A 20,937-nucleotide genomic window follows, 5' to 3' on the forward strand; every position below is an offset into this window, starting at 1 on the left:
CAGGACAGGCCATGGATGGGTAATAAATGACTGATCCTTCTCCATGTGAGATTCCTGGCTACTTCAGGTCAGCCAGGGTGAATGCACTGACCTCTCCTGAGATGTTCTGGAAGTGAACCACTCTGAGTGTGGCTGAGCCGTAGCCCCACTGTTGTGAGTCATCATTTATACCTGCATCCTGGTAACATGTCGTAAAATTGTAGGGTCAGAAAACATCTTTGGGACTGGAGGCAATAGCCCATCTTGAGATATCACGGTAGTTCTCAGTGGGGACGGGTTTGAGGAAGGGAGGGAAAGAGAGGAGGACGATACTGGAGATCTGAAAGGTTCACTCCCGTTCTTCTCTTTCCAATTAAAGCTGACTCCATGATGGAAATATCCATCTGTGAAGATTAGTGTTTGTTTGTTTTTTTTCCACCCCAAAGCAGGGAATTCAGTACCTAGAGTTCCATTGGAGGAGTAGGCGAACTCAAAGTGCATCAGGGATCCAAGTGCAGTTCAGCGTTGGTGGAGCCAACAATGTGCAGCAGCCCCTTAAAGAAGATAAGCTGTGGTTTCCTCCTGGGATGACGTCACCAGGGCCGTTGACAATAGTGCTGGTGGAAAGTAGGATAAAACAGTTAGTTGAGCCTCAGAAGGCAGAAACATAGATGGGCAGAAGACACATTAAAAATAGCATAGAGTGGGAAGCTGATTTCCTCCCCACTTTCAGGTTAGGGTGGATTAAGGACAGAGGCCCCAGAGAATTAGTTTTGACTCTCAAATTCTGTCTGGCCTCAAGGACTCCCCCCGTTTTTTCCAGAATAAACCAAGGATCAATCCTCATAAAGCACTAGCACATTAAGAAAGGCAGATGGGGTAGGGGATTGATTTTGCAGATAGAAAGTGTACAGGGTGGCAGGTGCCAGTATGGGTCACGGGCCCCTCGTGGCCCCTCATGCACTGGAGCCCCACCATCACTATCACCATGTCGTCGGGACAGCCTGCACGGCTCGGTGCCCTTGAAAGGGAGGCGGTACCAACTAATTAATTACTGGGCACGAGTTAAGGGCATGAACTCTGTGGACAGAAAGATGTAAATTTTCTATCTTGATTGTGCTTGCATTTATTCTGCTTGGGAAAGTGGGATAGCCTTCTCAAGGCCTGATTTTATTGAACACCAAAAAGAGCAATAGTTCTTAACGTCTATGGAGGTTTCGGGGTTTAAATGAACTAATTCACACCAATGGCCTATCACAAAGCTGGGGGCGTAAGAAATGCTTGTGCAGCACTTGCTAGTTAGTATCATACTTCCTAGTCTCCGCTGAGAGAGGTCAAGACGAAAGGTGGTTTAGAACCATTGCACAAGTTCTTCTTTTTCTCTTTTTAAAAGATTTATGTTTTTATTTGAGAGAGGGAGAGTGTGTGAGTGTGAGTGGGGGGGAGGGCAGAGGCAGAGGGACAAGGATACTCCCCGCAGAACAGGGAACCTGATGTGGGGACTCAATCTCACGACCCTGAGATCATGACCTGAGCCAAAGTCAAGAGCCAGAGACCCAACCGACTGAGCTATCCAGGTGCCCCACAAGCTCTTATTATTGAACGCAGAGTTATAAAGTTATAAAAATAAGCGGATGGGGTCTGTACGCCTAATTTGTTTATTAATAATGGCTACAAAGAAGTCAGACTCAAGAGTCCAATACCTGTTCAGTAGAGTTTGACAACAAGTTACCACATCAGATGTGTTTGCAGGTGGACTGGAGTTGAAGGCATTCTCTAAAATGTGATAGCAGTTGAGGTCTATGGGGCTGCTGGAGAGTATCCCTGGAAGTGAAATAGAGTGCCCTCCACTTTAATAATGAACAACATCACCAAGCCCTCCTCCTGTTCTTAGCTTCTTCACCGCACTCTGCATGTTTCACTTTACAATATACACAGCAGCTCTGCCTCTTGGCTCCCCGCAGCAGCTGATGCTGCCTCTGCAGGGTGGGGGGCACAGACCCCTGAAAGCTGCCGCTCTGGGGGCTCCAGGACACAGGACACAAGGGATGGCCTGCAGTACCTGCAATGCAGGCTGTCATGAAGCAGGCGACGGTCCCCGCGATCAGCGCTCTCACTGCCCCTGAAGCGATATCGTGCTTTCTGGAAGGAGCCATGGATGCTACGAGACATGGAGGTAGGAGATTAATGTTGAGGTCACTGATTAGGAATTCCAAATTCCCCACCTCTGAGAATTGTTCCGGAGCTGGGCGTCTCAGGTGAGAGACTTCTCTCTTTTTTTTTTTTTCCAAATTCACTGGGATAGTCAAGATTCAGGGGCTTCGTGATGAGCTCCACAACCAGAGTTCTCTGGCAGGGGGAAGAAGGGAGGAAATATGTCCACACCAGAAGGTCCAGAAGCTTCCCTTTTCTGCAGAAGAAGCAAGTTCTCCATTTTATTCTAAGTTTCACCACAGTGTCTGGAGGGCACAGCAAGGCAAATGGATCTCAAGGTGGGACCCAAACATCTCCAGCTCATCATCACCAGCTACTTCCGTGCCTATGGATGACATCGCTAACTAATCACAGCATTTCCCTACTTGCCCTTGGCCTCAGAATTCTTCTCCAGGTGGCCTTTTTAAGTCCACTGGAACTGGCATGCACAGCAACGTCTATGCGTCGTCCTTGGGTAGAGAAGCACTGGTACATTTGAACAAATTCTTCCTGATGTTAGCTGGGTTTACATAAGAAAACTATATTGTAGAGCAGGAATAATTAAAAAAAAAAGACCTCAAAGCATTTACTACTGTCACAGGACCTTTTTCCCCCTGACGCCAATAATGTTATAGAGAAAGATGGAGATCGAAAGTATATTTATGTCACATACGTTGTTGAAGAATATTCTTTTCACTTACTGAGTCCGCCAATCACTATTCCTAGGGAACCAAAATTAGCAAAGCCACAGAGAGCATAGGTGGCAATTGTCTCCGAACGAATCTGTAAATAAGCACAAACAGAAGTATACATGGTGTGACTCAGCTTAGTAAGTCTGACATCCTAACCAGGCTTCCTTTTCTGACTATGGAATCGATATGGACAAGTGAATGTGCAGTGCATGGTGTTGAACACCTGTTGTTTCCTAGACCACGCCCCCCTCCTCTTTTTCTATCTTCCCTTGAATTTGGAGAGAGGGAAAGGGGCTGTGTGGATTTGGACACTCTACAAAGGAGTTGGGACCACTAGTCTTAGTCTCTACAGATGCTACTTTCTGCCCAATGATAACTCCTAACATTCATGGCCACTTGCTGTCGTGCCAGGCACAGTGCTAGCCCACTGAGGATATCAGATTGGTCCCAGAAGCTACTCACATTACATTTGATGGATGAGGGACTTATCTAGGATGTATAAAGAGCTGTTATAATTTGATAATAAGACAAACATCCAATAAAAAATGGCTAAAGAGATTTCACAAAAGACATTTAAATGGCCACAAGCACATGAGAAGATGTTCGACATCATTCGTTCACCAGGGAAATGCAAATCAGAACAATAACGTACCACTACACATCCATGAACATGGCTAAAAAATGGACAATACCAAGTGTTGACAAGGATGTGGAACAATGGGAATTCTTGTATGTTGTTGGTGGGAATATAAAGCGACACAGTCTGTTTATAAAGTACAAACATACTTGGCAGTTTCTTATCAAGTTAATAGACACAGCCAGTCTCACCCAGCAATAACACTCTTTGGAATTTTCCCAGGAGAAATAAAAGCATATGTCCATAAGAAGACTGTACTTGAGTATTTATGGCAGCTATACTCATAACACCTTCAAGCTAGAAACAACCCAAATGTCCTGAGACAGACAAATGAATAAACAGATTATGGCTATCCATAAAATAGAATACTACTCTGCAGTGAGAAGGAAAATGCATGCAAGAACGTGAATGCTAAGTGAGTCCATTTGCCTGAAATTTTACAAGCAAAAGTAATCTATAGTGAACAAAAGATAAAGCTGCCTGGGAATGGCGGGGTGGGTAGGGGGTATTGTTGACTGCAACTGGCCATAAGAGAAATTTCCTAGGTGTGATAGAAAAGGTCTATGTTATCACTGAGGATGAGGTTACACAGGTGATACATTTGTCGCAACTTGTATATACAACCAAAAAAGGGCCTTTTTTGTACGTAAATTATACTTCAGTGAAAAGGAATTATTTTAGTAAAAAGGAAACTCTTAGGTATCATAAAGGGTTCCTTTCATTCTGGCTGTGGTGTGTGCTTGCCTTTCTTTGGTCTTCAGATCTAACCATCCCTTAGGAGTATTAGGTGGGAGAATGATCGTGGGCAGTAGGAAGATGGGAGATGAATTTGTAGAAGAAAGAGCATGGCCCTCCAGCTCTACTCTGATGGCCAAGAGGTGTTGCTTGGCCCAGATAATTCTTTCTCAGGTTGAGGGACAGACCACAGGACACTCAAAAGTTTTAGTGGACTTTGTTGTTCACCAGAAACTCACCCAGTCTGGCAAAGGCGCCCACACAATTGAGGCAATAATTTTCTTTTCTAAAACCCTGAAAAATCTCTGATTTGGTTTAAAGAACAAACCAGGAAAATACAGCATTCAAAATTAGTAGGGCCTTTTTATCCCCCAACTAACTGGATTTTTTAAAAGCTCACATTCGAGACTCAAGTGGCCACATAAATTTTTTTGTTGATTACAAGGCCTCTCTTCTCTTTCATGGTTTTCTCAGAACGCCTTTGTTGATATTTTCAATCAGCATGCATATAGCAGGCAGGAAAAAAAAAATCATCTACTTGAGCAATCCGCTGTTTCTGGAAAAGCTCATCCTCATTCCCAGCGCTCTCTAGTGCTTTTCATTTAGTTCAATTGGCTTCAAAAACAGGCAGGCTTATTAAGAGACTGTGGGGAGGGAGATGGCACAGAGCACTTGAGATTCCTCTTTCCTGTTTCTGGGGATCTGTGGGAAGGGGATACACAGATGTGGCCATGTAGGGTTTTATAATAAGAGGAAAAGGAGGCAAAATGATGCTACTTTGCCTTTTCCCATACATGTGCAAGATTACATGATGAGAACAGCTCCACCACACTGGGAAACGAATAATATATCTTACAGCTCTCCTAGCTCCTGAGCAAAGATGCCATGTGTTCAAGGACAGTCTTCGCAGCACTGCTTCCAATGGCAGGAAATTGGTAACAGTGTCCATCACCAAGAGACTGGTTAAAATACATAATGGTGTGTTCATACTAGAGAATGCGCTTTCACAGATACCGAGGGAGAAAGGCATCCAAGATATGTTATTACGTGCATAGAGCAAAGTTAAGAGCATACTCTGGTACAGGGAGAAGAGCTGAGTGGCAGAGAAATAAGGAGGAAGGCTTACTTTTCCCTCTTGCCTTTTTGTACCTTTTGAATTGTGGACCATGATATGTATACATCAAGTGTAAACAAACAAACATGCAAAGTATTATTTTTATGCTAAGAAAGAAAAGATGATGAAATAGCAAAGATTTCATTCTGTGGACAATGTGCTCCATACATATTCTGACCTGGATAACACTGGGTTTTGCCTCATAGACCCAGATCTTATGCTTTGGTCATGTGGTGCCTTTTCCGGGAGATGCTACGACACTCCCACCACTTGTTGGTGGGTAAACAAAAATTGCAGGGACTCATCCCCATTTTGTTGACTGGAAATAAGAAATTAGGAAAAACAAAATGCTTTTGCCATTATGACTCAACAGTAGCAGAAGCCCTTGGGCTCCTGCCTCCAAATGTCCTCTGTGGGTCTGCCTCTCGTTGGGCTTACCCAACCCAAGTTGGCCCTCCTGTTCTGTCTCTGTTCTCATAATGACTGTTCACAAACCTGGTTGGCACCCCCAGGATCATGAGCTTGCTTTGCTCATTAAAAAACTACTTTCTCCTGGCAACTGGCACTTGGAGATGGAAAGCAATTCACTTAACTTAGCCCATTGTTTACTTTTGGCAGGGAAGCAGACTGGTTTGTGGTGGCATCCAAACAATGAAGACATTCGGCCAAGCTCCACTGCATGGCCAGTTGAAGAATAAACCTTTGAGAAACAGGAGACCTACAGAGCCACTGTTATCAGATGTATGGGTCCAATGCCTCTGACATAAAACACGAATCAGAACTCTCTTGGAGTCTGCTGTTGTATTTGTAGAATACATAGGAGTAAATTTGCATGTTTGGTCTTTAGGATACTGGGAGAGATGATCGTGGTGTGCAGTTGTAGGCAATCCCAGAACCTTGGGCAGTGTGATTTTCCTCCCCTTTCCTTTTAAAGCCAAATACATGCCCAGAATATTCATTACAAATGGATTGTTTCAATGAGTAATGGTGGTGGTCCGAAATATTCCCCATTTCCCTAAGAGTCTCCATGTGTGTGACCATCCTGTTTTTCAGGAAGGGAAAAGCTGGAGACTTGGCTGTTAAATATGACCTAAGTCATGGCTTCGCCTGAGTTACCTTATCCCTTCCAAGGCCAAGCAGACATGGGCATCTCCTTGGAGCCCATTGACCTGAAGTGCTAGTTAGTTATAGGATGCTCGTCCAGAAAGTTCAGACCATAAGCCAAGCTCTTCTCTTTCCTCACCTACTTGGAGAGGAGCAGTTGTGTCTCCCTATTTCTTTAGGATGTCCAGGCACTGTCTTGCCTTTGGGCAGTTTCTCAGAGACCACAGAGTTTCTAAAACTGGAAGGAAGAGAACTTCAAGATTATTAGACAATGAGCCCATGAGGGCAGAGGCCTCATCTCTTGTTCAATGCTGTGACCTCCGTGCATATGTGCATTGTACATAGAAGGCATGTAGCAAATATTCATTGACTGATTGATTCCAGTCCCAGCTCCTAGGACTCCAGGTTTGGATCTACGGCTCTCAAGAGTCAATGATCACAGTAGGAAGGATTAGCTGTGTTGACACTCACACAGAAACAGGCACGCGGATTAATTCAACATAATGGAAAATTAGGAGGTGCTATGTTCATTCACTATGGTTCCCTGAGATCAGGGATTTTGTTCTGTTTTGTTCTCTGATGTATCCCCAAGTGCCTAGCCTGCTACACAGAAGCACCTGTGACTATTTGACGAATGTATATATGTGATAAAGAAGTGTAGGAGAAGGGAGTTGAGGGAAATTGGAAGGGGAGGAGAACCATGAGAGACTATGGACACTGAAAAACAACCTGAGGGTTTTGAAGGGGCGGGGGGTGGGAGGTGGGGGGAACCAGGTGGTGGCTGGGTATGGTGCAAAAACAATGAATAGTGTTACACTGAAAAGCAATTTAAAAAAAAAAAAAAGAAGTGTGTTCTGAAATCAATGTATTTACTCACCGACATATATTGCTGCACGCCATCTACAAATTTGGGTCCGGCCTCCTTTCTTAAACGGATCAATTCTGAGAGGTGCTCATAAGCCACAAATTCATTGAAAAATGTCTTATAGCCTATGAGTTTGGCAACCATAAAGCTGTCTTGCCAGTCTATTCCCATCATGAAGGAAAAGGGCATGAAGATGTAGGAGCATATTATCTACAAAATCCAAAAATAGATACTTTATTAGAGTGGTGATTTGCTTCTGCTTCTTCTGCCTTACTGTTGTGATGAGATTTTTCCCAACTCCTCTGTGTCTCCTTGAACCATAGAAATCCCTTCACATTGCCTTTCCCATCTCTACCCATTAGGAGTCAAGGCTGGCATCGAGTCATTGGAGATAACCCGGATTCCTGGCATGAGGCCAGTCATTCTCTCCTGAAGGGTGATAGGACATGGAGTGGGAAAGGGCAGTGGTGGGAAGATGGGAGATACATGAGAAGTGTGTGCATTATGTAAGAGTATACTACAGGTGGTTAGGGAAGGCAATTCACAAACCTACTTTTTTTTTTTTTTTAACAAAGATAGGCAGAAACAAAATGGAGGAGAGACATGATAACATTATACCTCAAAACTCAGTTGTGGGTAGTCAAACATGTTTCCAAACCAGGACAGGGCCGCATTCACAAAAGACAACAGGGACAGGAAGGCAATCAGGTTCACAGCTATGTTTGCCACCAGGGTGATGGATGAGGATGCTCCCTGTGTTGCGGCTTCTAGGAGGTTCCTTGAATCGCTTTATCGAAAAACAGCAATTTCAGAATTATCAAGGTGTTGTCAGTGAATGGACATCACAGGTGTAGAAACGTCATAATCAGAGCTCATTTGGTTAGAAACAGAAACTGTCAGCCTCCTGCCTTGGTCAAAATACCTAAATTCCATCAAATCATGATGCCATTTATAATTGCTGATTAGGTGATGGCAAATGGGTGTCTAACCATTCTACTACTCTGTTAATTAGGGGGGATTTATAATGAAAAATTTGGGAAATGATAAAAATATTATAGGTTTTGGGGCGGCTGGTTGGCTCAGTGGGTAAAGCCTCTGTCTTTGGCTCAGGTCATGATCTCAGGGTGGTGGGATGGAGACCCGCATCGGGCTCTCTGCTCAGCCGGGAGCCTGCTTCCCCTTCTCTCTCTCTGTCTCTGCCTGCCTCTCTGCCTGCTTGTGATCTCTCTCTGTCAAATAAATAAATAAAATCTTTAAAAAAATATTATAGCTTTTAAACATTATATTAAGGTAGCTAGCAAAAAATATTTATAAAATATTCATGGTATAAGCACTAATAATTCAAAGAAGGCCTGGATATCTATCACCTCGTTGAAGAAGGGGAACGTCACCATCACCTTTGAGCACTTCCCCTTCCCTAATCTTACTCTCTTCTCTTCAATCTCAGAGGTATCTGTCTCCCTAGAAGTTGCTTATCATTCCCTTTCTTTTCATTTTTCCTACATGAGGGTGTGCCTAAGTAATACGTTGTGTAGGTTTGCACATTTGCTTAACTTTGTAAGTGGAAGCACACATATCCCATACGTGTATTTTTCGACAACTTGCTTTTCACTGACTGTAGCTACATACAAACAAGGGATAAAACTCAGCAACATGCTTGTTGATGGATTCTGTTACTGAACTAGATTCTTTTGACTGTCCTAAACCCCTTCATCTTTTTCACCCTTTTTTCTCTTTCTTTTGCACAGGGCAAAAGAAAAGGAATTGATGAGGGGTTAAAGATACCTATGTCACACCTTCATTCTCCCTCTTATATAAGAAAGTTCCAGAAATGGTTGTCCCATGGCTCTCCAATGGTCGTGAATCAGGGCTCAATAAACACTACACTATATTTTACATGAAGCATCTACATTGAACTGCTCAGGAAGTGCACTGACATTCAAGTATTTAGAAAGATTTTCAAGTATTAAAAAGGGATTTTTGGAGGAAGTCTTGTGAAGTCTAAAAGTCACTGAGAAATTAAATTCACCTTAATACCATGATTCACTCTGCTCTCCAATGATCAACGTTTTGCTGTGCTTTGAATCTGGGAACCCCCCACCCCCGCCTCAGCCGACTCCCCAGCTGGTATGAATTAGATGTCCCACTTACCCACTTTCCATTTTCATGGCATTCTTGAGGGTTATTTTGGGTGTTTCTGTCTCAGGCCAAAAGAGTTTAGCCACAGCCAACGATGCAGGTGCAGACATGACTGAGGCAGTTAACAGGTGGGAGGGTGAAACCTGTGATTTCAGGAGAAAGATGGTCAACTGAGGTTTAGCTTTTCTGTTGAGTTCAGGATGAACAGCCCAAAAGCCCTACAGGGGAAGAGAAGGGTAGAATTGAGCCCTATGCCAGGAAAGTGTTTCTTTGGAGGCTTGGAAGCACTCAGTGAGCCAACTCGGCATCACCTTGAGAGTTAGACGGAGGAGGGAGGAGGGAGGAATTGGTGTTAATTATCCACATCTTTTGCGGAGAAGCTCAAACCCCAAATCTAATCATTTCAGAAGAGAATTAATCCTGTGTAAGAACTTCCAGATTCTTCTACCTCTCTGTGGACCTACTGAATGTTTAAATAGTCCCTAAAGCCCATATTTCATCACATCATCAGTTTAGACAGGGGGAGTATCTGGGGATGCAGGCACAGACACATCCCTCCCTGTCTTCTTTCCCCTCTCCTGAAATCCGTGGTGCCCTTATATAATATTCATTTATCCAGAGTCCCTTTAATCTGTAAGGGATTTCTGTTTCCCTCACTGTGGACCTGCTTAAACTCTCTTCCCTTTCCTCCCCACATCCTTATTTTGTTTTGGGATTCCCTTCCCTGTATTTTCAGAATGCCGGTATCTGGATTTCCTCCCCCACTCCCTTGCAGCCAGCACATTTCTGCCAGCAGAATTCCTACAGTGGTGGCGGAGTGGACCATCTGTGGATCCAGACAAGCTGCTATTCCTGAGATCTCTGTCACCTTTTTACTCTTCTCTCTTCCTCGTGGTTGGCTCTCAGAAGCCCGGATGAGGCGGAGGGATGAAACTCACCTATCTCATAAGAACTGCTAGTCACCTGGGCCCACAGCTGTGTGTTCTTCCATTTCTCCACTGGGGGTTGCCTCTACGTGGAGCTTAGAAGCTCTGTGCTTGGGGCACGAGCATCAGTTAACGATGGTCTGCTGTGCTGGGCCACAGACGACCAGCTCTCCAACTGGGTTGTATGTTAGAATATACAGGAAGAGTTTTTAAAGAAACAGTGCTGCTTAGGTCTCACCCCAAGAGATTCTGGCTTAATTACTCTGCAGTATGGGTCTGGGCATTAGGGTTTTTAAAAGTTCCCAAATGATTCTAATGTGGAGTAAGTTTTGGGAACCACTGCTCCAAAGCACAGGTCAAAAAACTTTTTCTGTGAAGGGGCAGAGAGTAAACATTTTTGGCTTTTTCAGGCCACAACTACCCAACTCTGTAGCATGAAAGCTTCCATACAAAAATGAATAGAAGGAGCTGGTTTCCAGTGAAACTCTAGTTACCAAAAGGGGTAGCAATAGTTTCATCCATGAGCTATACTTTGCTGAACCTGGTCTTGACTGCCTCTACTAGTGACAGTGATAGTGGGTTTTTTTTTTGTTGTTGTTGTTGTTGTTGTTTTACATATTTAAGTGTTCAGCCACAGTAACCTCATAATACAATTTCATTCTGCCACAGTTGGATCTAATTCACATTTGGGTGGCAGGGATTTGAAAGTGAAGACACAAAGCCCCTCAGGGTTACTGCACTCAAATGCCAAAGGAAGGGTGAGGACACTGTTTTGCGTCCTTTTCTGGCAGCAGTGGTAAAGAAAAGACACAGAGATAAAGCAGCAAAGAAATAAGAGGTTGAATTTTCCATAAATTTATCTTCAAATATCCTTACCCCAAAAGAAATGTATGCACCTAAGACGCTTCCAGCAATGGTAGAGAACCCAGCGGTCATGATTGCATGGAGTTCAGACTTGGTGACGTGTGGTAAGTATGGTCGGACTAGCAGTGGAGACTCTGTCTGGAAGCAAAGGAAGACCAGATTAAATGTTTCTTTTTAAACCTTAGGAGGGTTTGCCAATCTACTCAAGATTCTTTTTTTTTTTTTTTTGGTTAAAGTGGAACCCGATGTGGGGCTCAAACTCAGAACCCTGAGATAAAGATCTGAGCTGAGGGGCGCCTGGGTGGCTCAGTGGGTTAAAGCCTCTGCTTTCGGCTCAGGTCATGATCCCAGGGTCCTGGGATCGAACCCCGCATTGGGCTCTCTGCTCAGTGAGGAGCCTGCTTCCCCTCCTCTCTCTCTGCCTGCCTCTCTGCCTACTTGTGATCTCTGTCTGTCAAGTAGATAAATAAAATCTTAAAAAAAAAAAACTGAGCTGAGACCAAGAGTTGGACACCCAACTGACTGAGCCACCCAGGTGCCCCAAGATTCCATTTTCTAAAGCACTATTTCTTTCTTTCTTTTTAAATATTTTCTTTATTCCAGAGAGAGAGGGAGAGAGAGAGAGAGAGAGGACACAAGCAGGAGGGGCAGAGGGAGAGGGAGAGAGAATCTCAAACAGACTCATGAAGTGCAGAGCCTGATGCAGGGCTCAATCCCACCACCCTGAGATCACCATCTTAGCTAAAACCAAGAGTTGGACTTAAAGTAGTATTTCTAAGTGTGAACCACAGACAGCTCTATCAGCATCACCTGGGAACTTGGTAGACGTGCAAATTCTCAGACTTACAGATTCAGAAACTCTGGGAATGGGACCAGCAATCGTGTTTGAACAAGCCTTCCAGGTGGTTCTGATGCATGTTCATTTGAGAACCCACACCATCAATGTCTGGATCACTGAACTCCATGTCAGTGTGCATATAGAGTCATGTGTCAAGTCTGCAAAGTCTGTAAGGCCAGTCCGTATAAGGTCCCACCAGCCTAGGATTAGAGTCTGATGGCCAGATACTCTTTTCTAAAGTTGGAATACTATTGCCCAAGTAATTGCCCTGGCCTTCTGAACTGGAGATTTCCCATCTTCCAGGTTCTTCTTGACAGACCATATACCTCTTTACTTATACCACATGGACATAGAGACACAAGTATAAAAAAATACCAGCAATAACAAGGACAGGTGCCTGCAGGCACTTTCCTAATTGGTAATCAGACACCCCACTCTTCCCCTTGGGTGGAAAGGAATTAGAGTGCAGTTGTAAGGGCTTGAGTCCCATTAAGGACAGGCGGCCTGCGACGTGGAGCTCTCCATAAATAATAGCTGTACTTTTAGCATATTAAGTATCAAATTGAGCATCACAGAAGCATGTATGCAATTTTACAATTTTCCCCTCATTATTTGTAATTGTTCTATAAGATTGAATGTGCTGAGCTTCACTTCATGGACTAAGTAGAAACTTAGTACATGAGCCCTCTTACCCCGCAGGTAGGAGTAATCAAGTCAAGAAGGTGTTCTAATTAGTCCTGAGAGATTTCATGGCTATAATTATAACGATTTCAACTCCTAGGGAAGGAAGTATGGGCCCCGCCCTAAAGACTGTCCTCCAGGCTTGCAAGCTGGGCTTACCAATAAGGCTCAGCCTGCCTGGAGCAGCTGTAAGCCTCAGATTTGGAGCTGGAGTTGGAACTGTGTGTTTCTCTGGGTGACTTGAATTTTGCTTCAAATCCAATTTCCTTGGGTAGTGGTGCTGGCAAGCATTCACACGTTTCCTAGGTGTGATTCCATTTTGCCTGAAGCTACCTATTCTGAGTGGTGAGGATGATTACGATCTCTTCCTTATCCACCCCTTAGGAAGGCTGCTGTTTTGAAGGACACCCGTTGGCATCATATTTCCTTGCTTAAGTAGACTTCGGGCAAAGCACTTATCCATGTGATGGATCAGGAAGATGAAAATGCTTTTGCTCATCAGCATCTTTCTTCAGGCCCAGCTAAGACAGACTGTTGGCCCGTTCAGACAAGTTGAGAATAATCTCCAGTATTTATACAGCTGCAGGGTCATTGGTGGAAAGCCTTTCTTGGCCTCTTTAATTTCCACAAGCATTATACCACAGAAAATGAGGCTGCCTGTTACATCTCTGCAGCTTCTGGGTAAGCGGTGAACTCCATTTGAGTGGGTGACCTTCTAGCCTCTGGAGGGTGGGTTGGAGACGTCAGCAATTCAATCAGCTCAGAAAAGACTGGTTGAGAATCTACACAGGAGAAGCCCAGCGCTTTGATAAAATGATTCCATCTTTCCTCCTCTCCATAAACTTTCAAGAACCCAAATTTGACACTAGTGCGCTGGGACCCTCAGAAGGGAGCTCTCTCATACACTCTTTCTCTCTCTCTCTGGAATATGGACATTGTCAGTGCTGGGGGTTCCCTCTTTTGACACCCTACCCCTGACACTAAAAAACAATAATACTGTTATGTTAATTATTCTGCTTTCTAGGAAAAGTATACATTTCAACAGGTGTTTTGTTTTTGTTTTTTTGAGATTACAACTTACCTGTCCGACGAATATATTGCCAGCAGCAACTACGGATTCAATAGGAGATGATCCCATAGTAACTAGCATTACCCATCCCACCTAAAGGAGGGGTGAAGGAACAAAGTCAGTGAGGAGCTCTTTGTACACACAACACTTCAAAATAGGGATGAAAGTCTTTGGGGGAAAATGCCTTCCACCATTGTTGGCAGGCCTGTGATGGTGCTAAGTGTGAGTGTACATTATCTAGTCTACAGAGTGGATGCATCTAGTCCTCCTACGTGAATGGTAAGGCTGAATCATTGTATATATTTTGAATTCATACATTCAATAGGCAAACAATTGTCTATTGAAACATTGTATAAGAGTAATATAAATCATAGTAATCGCTAACAGTCATGATAAGCTTTACTGCATTCCAAGCACTGTTTTATGCTCTTGATCCAGGGAACACATTTAATTATCATAACAGCCCTTTGAAGGAGGTCCCGTAATCATGGCCATCTTATAGAATAGGAATCCAAGGCACAGAACAGCTTAGTTATTTTGTCTAAGATCACCCAGCTAATAAGCAGTGGGATGTAGTTGAGGTTTGGCCTTTTCTACTAAACTCTCAAATGAACGTGGTTGATGGTCCCCTTTCTGCACCGGCCCTTCCAACTAGAGACTGTGGTGTCTGCTTCAGGATGGGGACCTTCTGTTGCATTCTCTCCTTCCTTTCTGCTTAGATGTGAGCACAGGAATGAATGCTGAGTGTTGAAGTCAACAATCAGAAAATTATGGGCCCTGGCACATTCTTGCTGAAATTCTGAATTTTGCTGGTGTTCTGGTTTCTCTCTCTCTCTCTCTCGCTCTCCCTCTCTTGCTCCCTCCCTCCTTCCCTCTATTTTATGTATTTACAAGGATCAAAGGAGGGCTATGGCTGTGTCCAAACTCGGTACGCACTGCTTAGCTCATGTATGCATTCAAACTAACTCACACATTTCCTCATGTTCTGATTTAACACGAATGGACTAGGACTGACAGTTGCTGGGGTGCCAGGAATGAGATGAAATTTTCAGACTTTTTTTTTTTTTTTAAATTTGTGTGTGATTTATCAAACTCCCTCAGAAACGCAAAGCAGCTTCCCCTTCTTGCTTGGATCCTCTAGCAATGCCTGGACCAAGAGCCTCCACTTTTGCAATTTCCCGAGGAGAAGTAGGGACTCTGTGTAAGGCTCAAGGAAGACAGCCAAGTGGAAGGAAAGATGCTGTTTTCCCCATGGGCATGTGCTCTGCTGGAGTCAATTCTTTGGTTCAAGATAGAACTACTAAGGTTTGAAGAAGATAGCCAGTAACCCCTGACGGCGAGTTAAAGCCCTGTTAGAAGTCCCTGAGGTGAAATTGCCTCTAAGGCCCCATGTAGGATTTTTTGGTTCCGGTCTAATAACTTGGGATGGAAGAGGAGGTGGTGGTGAATCTTGGTCCAAACAGTAAGGCTGTTCGAGAAAACCCGGATAAAAGGCATTTAAGACTTTGTCCCTAAAATTGCCGCCGTACACTTGTCACCCAATCTCTGCAAGTCCCAATACCTTTCTAATGATCCACTGCATCAGGCCAAGGTAGTAGAGCATGGACATCACGGTGCTGAAGAAAATCACGATTGGCAGGACCTGGGCGGGGGGCAAGGTGAGGGCAAGAAAGCAATCATGGATTGATGTTGGCCTCAGTTGGATCAGTAGGGTTCAGATCAGGTCTCTTTTCTGTCTCCTTACCCCCACTGAAACATCCTCCAAAACATCATCATCGATGTCATTTTGAACGAAATGACATTTTAATCAGCCAGCGTGCCCCATCTGCCATTTTTTTCTTTGAATTTCCTCTGGATACACTTGAGGATATTTCATAGGAAATGTGACATTTTTTGTTTCTCTGCAATGATGAGCTTTTCTTACTGTAATTTCTCAGAGAAGTAATACAGTTTCAGGGGAATTTGTAATAACTGGATGAACAAGCTGAAGGCCATGGGCAAATGTTCTTGACATTCTGATGTTAAACAGCCTTATTAGCAGAGGATGCTGGTCAAAACAGTGTGAGGAGCCTCTCAGATCCTTCCTTATGGAGGCTGCACAGATCAGATATAGCACAGTAGGTGCTTCCATACACTGCCTCATAAAGTAAGTGCCCATTCGTTTATTTTGTATTTTATTTTATTTTTAAGATTTTATTTATTTATTTCACAGAGACAGAGACAGTGAGACAGCGAACACAAGCCGGGGGAGTGGGAGAGGGAGAAGAAGGCTTCCCGCTGAGCAGAGAGCCTGTTGCGGGGCTTGATCCCAGGACCCTGGGATCATGACCTGAGCTGAAGGCAGAGGCTTAACCCACTGAGCCACCCAGGGGCCCCTCGTTTAGCTTTTAAGATAATTATTATTTTACTTATAGATTTTTTTTTAATCACTAAAAAAAGTAAACTTGGGAAACTTAGTTTGCTTCTGTGATACCACAATTGTCTTTTTCTGGATCTTGTTTCCCTAAATGCTATTTGGGTGCCTTTGATGCAGCATGTGTTTCCACAGTGAACAGTTTCTACCCCGCAGAGAACACACAGAGCTATGGGCTGGCTCCCTCTACATTCCTACCCGTCTGTACCCCTTTCCCTCTGTTCCCCAGTTAAATGACCAGGGACAAGCTGCCACCAGAGGCATAGAATGACCGAGGACAATTTGTACAGGATCTAATTTAGAAAAATCTATTAATAATTTATATTAAAAGACATTTGTGCCATTATTCAGAGCTCACTCACTTATGTGCTTTTATTGGCTTTAATGGGCAAGCAGAGCCTTCCTGAAAGCTTCAGGGAATTAAAGGGGCTTATCTCTTGAATGTTCCCACGGGGATTCTGCTTTGGCAGAAAGGATAGAGGCCACTGCTCTGGGGAAGAGGGAGATGGGTGGGTAGGAAATGTCCAAAGACACTGGCACAGTCTGGGCAGCAAGTTATACCTCCCTTGTGACTTTCTTTCTCCCAATTCTGGGCTCAGCAATTTAAAAAAAAAAAAAGATTCAGCATAAACATTGACCCAACTGAAGCTTGGGTAGATTGGAGGTGAACTCAGAGTCCCTACGTGAGAAAATAAGTTAGAAGCATAGGAATAACAACACCACAAAAAAAAAAAAAATGCTGAAAGAAAAGCTGAATTCATCTTTCTGCCTCATCAACGAGTATTTGTAGGGTCTTCACAGGGGAAAGTGAGCTTCCTGGGGGTTGTGGGGGGTACACGGAGGCCAGCTTCCCTTTCCCCTGGAGCATAATATGCCTCCTTGGGTTGGGAGAAGGCCCAGCCTCCAGGCCAGCTACGCTGAAGGAAAGACAGGAAGGGTTTAGCATGAAGATGGCTCTGGAAGAAGAGAGGTTAATGGGGTGAACAGCTGTCTCCTTTTGGAAGATGGAGAAGGTTCCTGAGCAGAGAGCTGTCACTGATCCCAGGCCTGGAAGCCATCAGTGGCCATATGCCTCATCACTGCCAGCTACTGGTTGTTTCTTCCCCAGATGCCTCAGATACTATTGTCCCATATGATTTTTCAGAAGTATCTCAGGCACAGCTGGGAGCCCCCTCAAAAGTATTTGTATATGTCTGACTTACAGCTGTTTCCTTCCATGCTATGGTAACCAAAAAAAATGTTTGCAATCTACTGACTTCAGAAAAAATCTGATAAATGCGAAAAGGCAGCGATGTGATTTCCACCCAGGACATGCCTGGCAAGTGTATATCTGGTTTCTGGTCAGTTTCTATCAGAATATCTAATAGATAGTAGTATTAATATCAATTATATTAATATCTAATTAGTATTAATTATTTAGGTATTAGATATTAATATCTAGTAGGTATTCTAATCAGAATATCTGGGACAAAGACCCAGAAGGTACTGAAAAGGAAGTAACTACTTCAAAAAGGGACTTGGTTTTACCTTAAATGCAAAGAAGTGCTCTGTGTATGTCTCGCCGAAGACAAATTCAGCACCAGCGTTACTGTATTCCAGGAAGGTCTGAGTTAAAGAAAGGGAAAGCAGACGATCATTGTAACAATGGAATTGTGTCTACAGGACCTCCCAGGCTCTGCAGATGGGGAGCCCAGCAAACTTGCTGGTTAGACATGGAAGGTAGATTTTTGTAGCTTTCCTTGCTCCAATGGATGGCATGGAAGAATATTTTTGAACTGTACCCACATAGAGATTTCCTGTCATTTGTGACATTCAGTCTGACTCTAGGAGGCTCAAGAAGGAGCCAGGTGTGTCAGTTTGTTCCAGCAAACCATACATGGCACGCAGATGGCACTAGTTAGCACTTGGTATGAAAAAAGCCTGTTTTTCTGTTTGTGGAACCATCTTAGAAGTATGACACCTCTGGGGCAGGATGAAAGGGACATTTGGGATAGGGGAATGGTGCAATGAATGATATGGGGGAGGGGCAAATGTAATATTAATAAACTAGACAAATTAATGTATTCTACACAAACAAAAATGTGGGTCAACTCATGCAGATGAAGAAACCTATTTTTGACATGTCTTGAGGATTATAGCCAAATGTCAAAAGCACTTATAAGCAAGATGTTCATCTGAACCCAACTCACCTGAACTTGTTGGCCCAACCAATCAAAAGCCATAAATCCAGGGTCAGTCCTTAGGATTAAGAGCCCGAGAAGAAACTGTAACCCAATTCCCCAAAACACAGGCCTCCAGTAAACCTAGGCAGAAAGATGGAGAGATAGATCTTACTAGAAAATGAATGCTAAGCTCAGTATACATGCCCAGAGGGTCACGATTTTCTTGGAAACTTCTCACGTGTGGCCAATGATCCACCGTTTGGGAGCCCAAAGCAGTTGTGAGCAGAGAATCTCTTGATAGAATCATGCCCCCAGATCTCAGAGTTGCATTCCCCCTTTCAAATCCTGAGTTTGAAGGCTTTGGTCCCCAGAGAGTATGTACCCATTATATCATGATAAAATAACTTAGACATAAAGAATAGTCTTAGGCCATTAAAGGTGGAGGGATTGGGTCCTCTTCACCGTGCTGTAAATGTTAGAGACATATAATTACTTCCCCTGTCTGGAAAATGGAAAGGCAGAACATGGCTTCTCTCTGTGTGCCCAAGGTTTGTTAATCTGACAATTTGTAAGTGAATTAAGTGAAATTCCACCCTGGTGAGGGCTCCTATTTCACTGTAAAAGGAACGAATTAACTCTAATGCAGAGCCAGGGAGTGCAGCAGGAATGGACAATCATCTGCTTTCATTTTTGGTGCTGAGATGAGTGGGCTGCAAAGAACTGTGGTATCAGAGGCATAGATACCAGTGGAGATGCTGACCCGAGGGGGCAGGCACTTTGAATCCTACTAGGTGACTTGTTTTTCTTGGGTCAACCTTTCAGAAAGCCAATAAAATCTTCTGGAGTTCGCCATTCTGAATTGTGAGTGAAAGCTTCAATATCTCTGAATTCTTGCCCATTTAATCGGTTACAGGCTGATAAAATGAGAACGAGAATTGAATTCAGTGGGAACAAAACTGGTTAAGGACAGATTTTTACAGTAAAATAACCTAACTTGCAAATAGAAATTTGATAAATGGCAGAATCCAGTGGTAGAAAATTAGATTGTTTACTGGCCTGGGGAAACCGGGATCAAAATAGATAAATTTTCTTTGTGTGTTTGATGGAGGGAGGTGGGGTACATGAGTAGAAATTGGACTTGGCAGGAGAGAACACCTCACTGGTGGTGTAACTGGAAAATTACTGAGAATGAAAAATGAGAGAGTACTAGCGCTGAGAAGTTTGGGAAGAAAGGCACTCTAGCCACTTAATGTAGCATAGCAAGGTAAGACAAATACTGAATAACAGTGAAATTCTCTCACACTCATTATTTTGAGCAATTTAGTCATGAGGGGGGAAAAAAGAAGGAACAAGCTGAAAAAGATCGATTTCACACTTACTTTGGTTGGGTACTTGGAAAATAAAAATATCAGGATAATATACATTATGAGCCCACCAAAGGACACCAGCTGCTGTTGGCCCAATTTGGCGGTGTCAAAGATCAGCCAGAAAATAACTCCCAGGATCAGTAAGGTCCAAATCACCCTAAGAGAATCAGAAAGGAGGCATTAACATCATTTGTTATGCTAACCTGAAAATCTGGAGCAGGCTTCAACTAACAAATAAAAAATGTATTAAGAGCAGCATACCCTGGAACCAGGAAGTTATGTTTCTAGATACTGTGCAAACCCTCTTTTGTTGTGGCTATAAAGGCAAAAGATAAAAAAAATAAAAAAAAATTAAGCACTGTCTTAAGCACATTCTACAACTCTTGGTCTCTTCACTAGTTCAAGGACATACAAAGGGGTCAGAGATAAGAAAGGATGCTTAGAGAGGAAGTCTGGTGATATCTTTGAGAGGTCTGCTGTGAGTTCTCACTTTCATTTTGGGAGATGGGAGAGATTTTACCTTTCTTCCCTGTAGGGGAGAACTTGAGATGTGTTCTCTGGAGATGGGGGACTTCAATTGAACCTCAGAGAGCTAAGTTGGACTTCAGAATGTGTTCTGACTCCTTGGAGGATCCAGTGGGTATGACAAGTTTGACTCACAGCTTGGAGGGCAGAGCCAGAAAGCTTGTTGAGATTGCACAATCCTGTGTTATTAGGCCAAGGATTTGTGAACTTCCCTGGTACATCCCTTGTGAGCCACTCTGGGGAGAACCTGTCCTGTGTCCAATCCATTAGAGCCACCTGGAGGAAGAGGAGGTTCCACAGAAATAGGCAGAGGGAAAAGCCCTGAGTGCTCACTCATAGGATATGGGGTCCTATAGGAAAGAGTCATCTTTAATAATTCACAGGGTCTTCCTCTCAAAGAGGCCCTGAGCAGAAAGCTGCTTCCCCAAGTCAGAACTGTCCCATTGCTTGGACAACATTTTATCATTTGGTGGTACTTGAAATGAAAGCATTTTGTAGGGACATTTGAACATATCTTGAATGAGTCATTGCCCTATTTAGACCTTGATTTCCTGTTTGTAAAATGAAGGCAGTATAATTTGGTTATTTCTAGTTTCAATAGCCCATAAATGAGGGAGCAATTTCAGAATGCGTT

General features: G+C 43.6%; 1 protein-coding gene across 1 annotated transcript in view; it reads right to left on the bottom strand.

The window, feature by feature from the left end:
- Positions 1 to 469: 469 nt before the first annotated feature.
- SLC28A3 (solute carrier family 28 member 3) overlaps positions 470 to 20,937 on the bottom strand; it is a gene marked incomplete at both ends in the record, with an annotated part of 57,487 nt that continues 37,019 nt past the window's right edge. Inside the window, 13 exons of the mRNA XM_080820188.1 lie at positions 470 to 596; positions 1,683 to 1,803; positions 2,042 to 2,140; positions 2,874 to 2,955; positions 7,332 to 7,529; positions 7,938 to 8,106; positions 9,471 to 9,601; positions 11,261 to 11,386; positions 13,849 to 13,929; positions 15,398 to 15,478; positions 17,777 to 17,854; positions 18,439 to 18,552; positions 19,791 to 19,935. Of these exons, the coding sequence (XP_080676314.1) occupies positions 470 to 596; positions 1,683 to 1,803; positions 2,042 to 2,140; positions 2,874 to 2,955; positions 7,332 to 7,529; positions 7,938 to 8,106; positions 9,471 to 9,601; positions 11,261 to 11,386; positions 13,849 to 13,929; positions 15,398 to 15,478; positions 17,777 to 17,854; positions 18,439 to 18,552; positions 19,791 to 19,935 (1,552 nt within the window). The remainder of the gene's footprint in view (positions 597 to 1,682; positions 1,804 to 2,041; positions 2,141 to 2,873; positions 2,956 to 7,331; positions 7,530 to 7,937; positions 8,107 to 9,470; positions 9,602 to 11,260; positions 11,387 to 13,848; positions 13,930 to 15,397; positions 15,479 to 17,776; positions 17,855 to 18,438; positions 18,553 to 19,790; positions 19,936 to 20,937) is intronic.

The sequence above is a fragment of the Martes martes genome (assembly GCF_963455335.1).
Source record: "Martes martes genome assembly, chromosome: 12".
NCBI lineage: Eukaryota > Metazoa > Chordata > Mammalia > Carnivora > Mustelidae > Martes > Martes martes.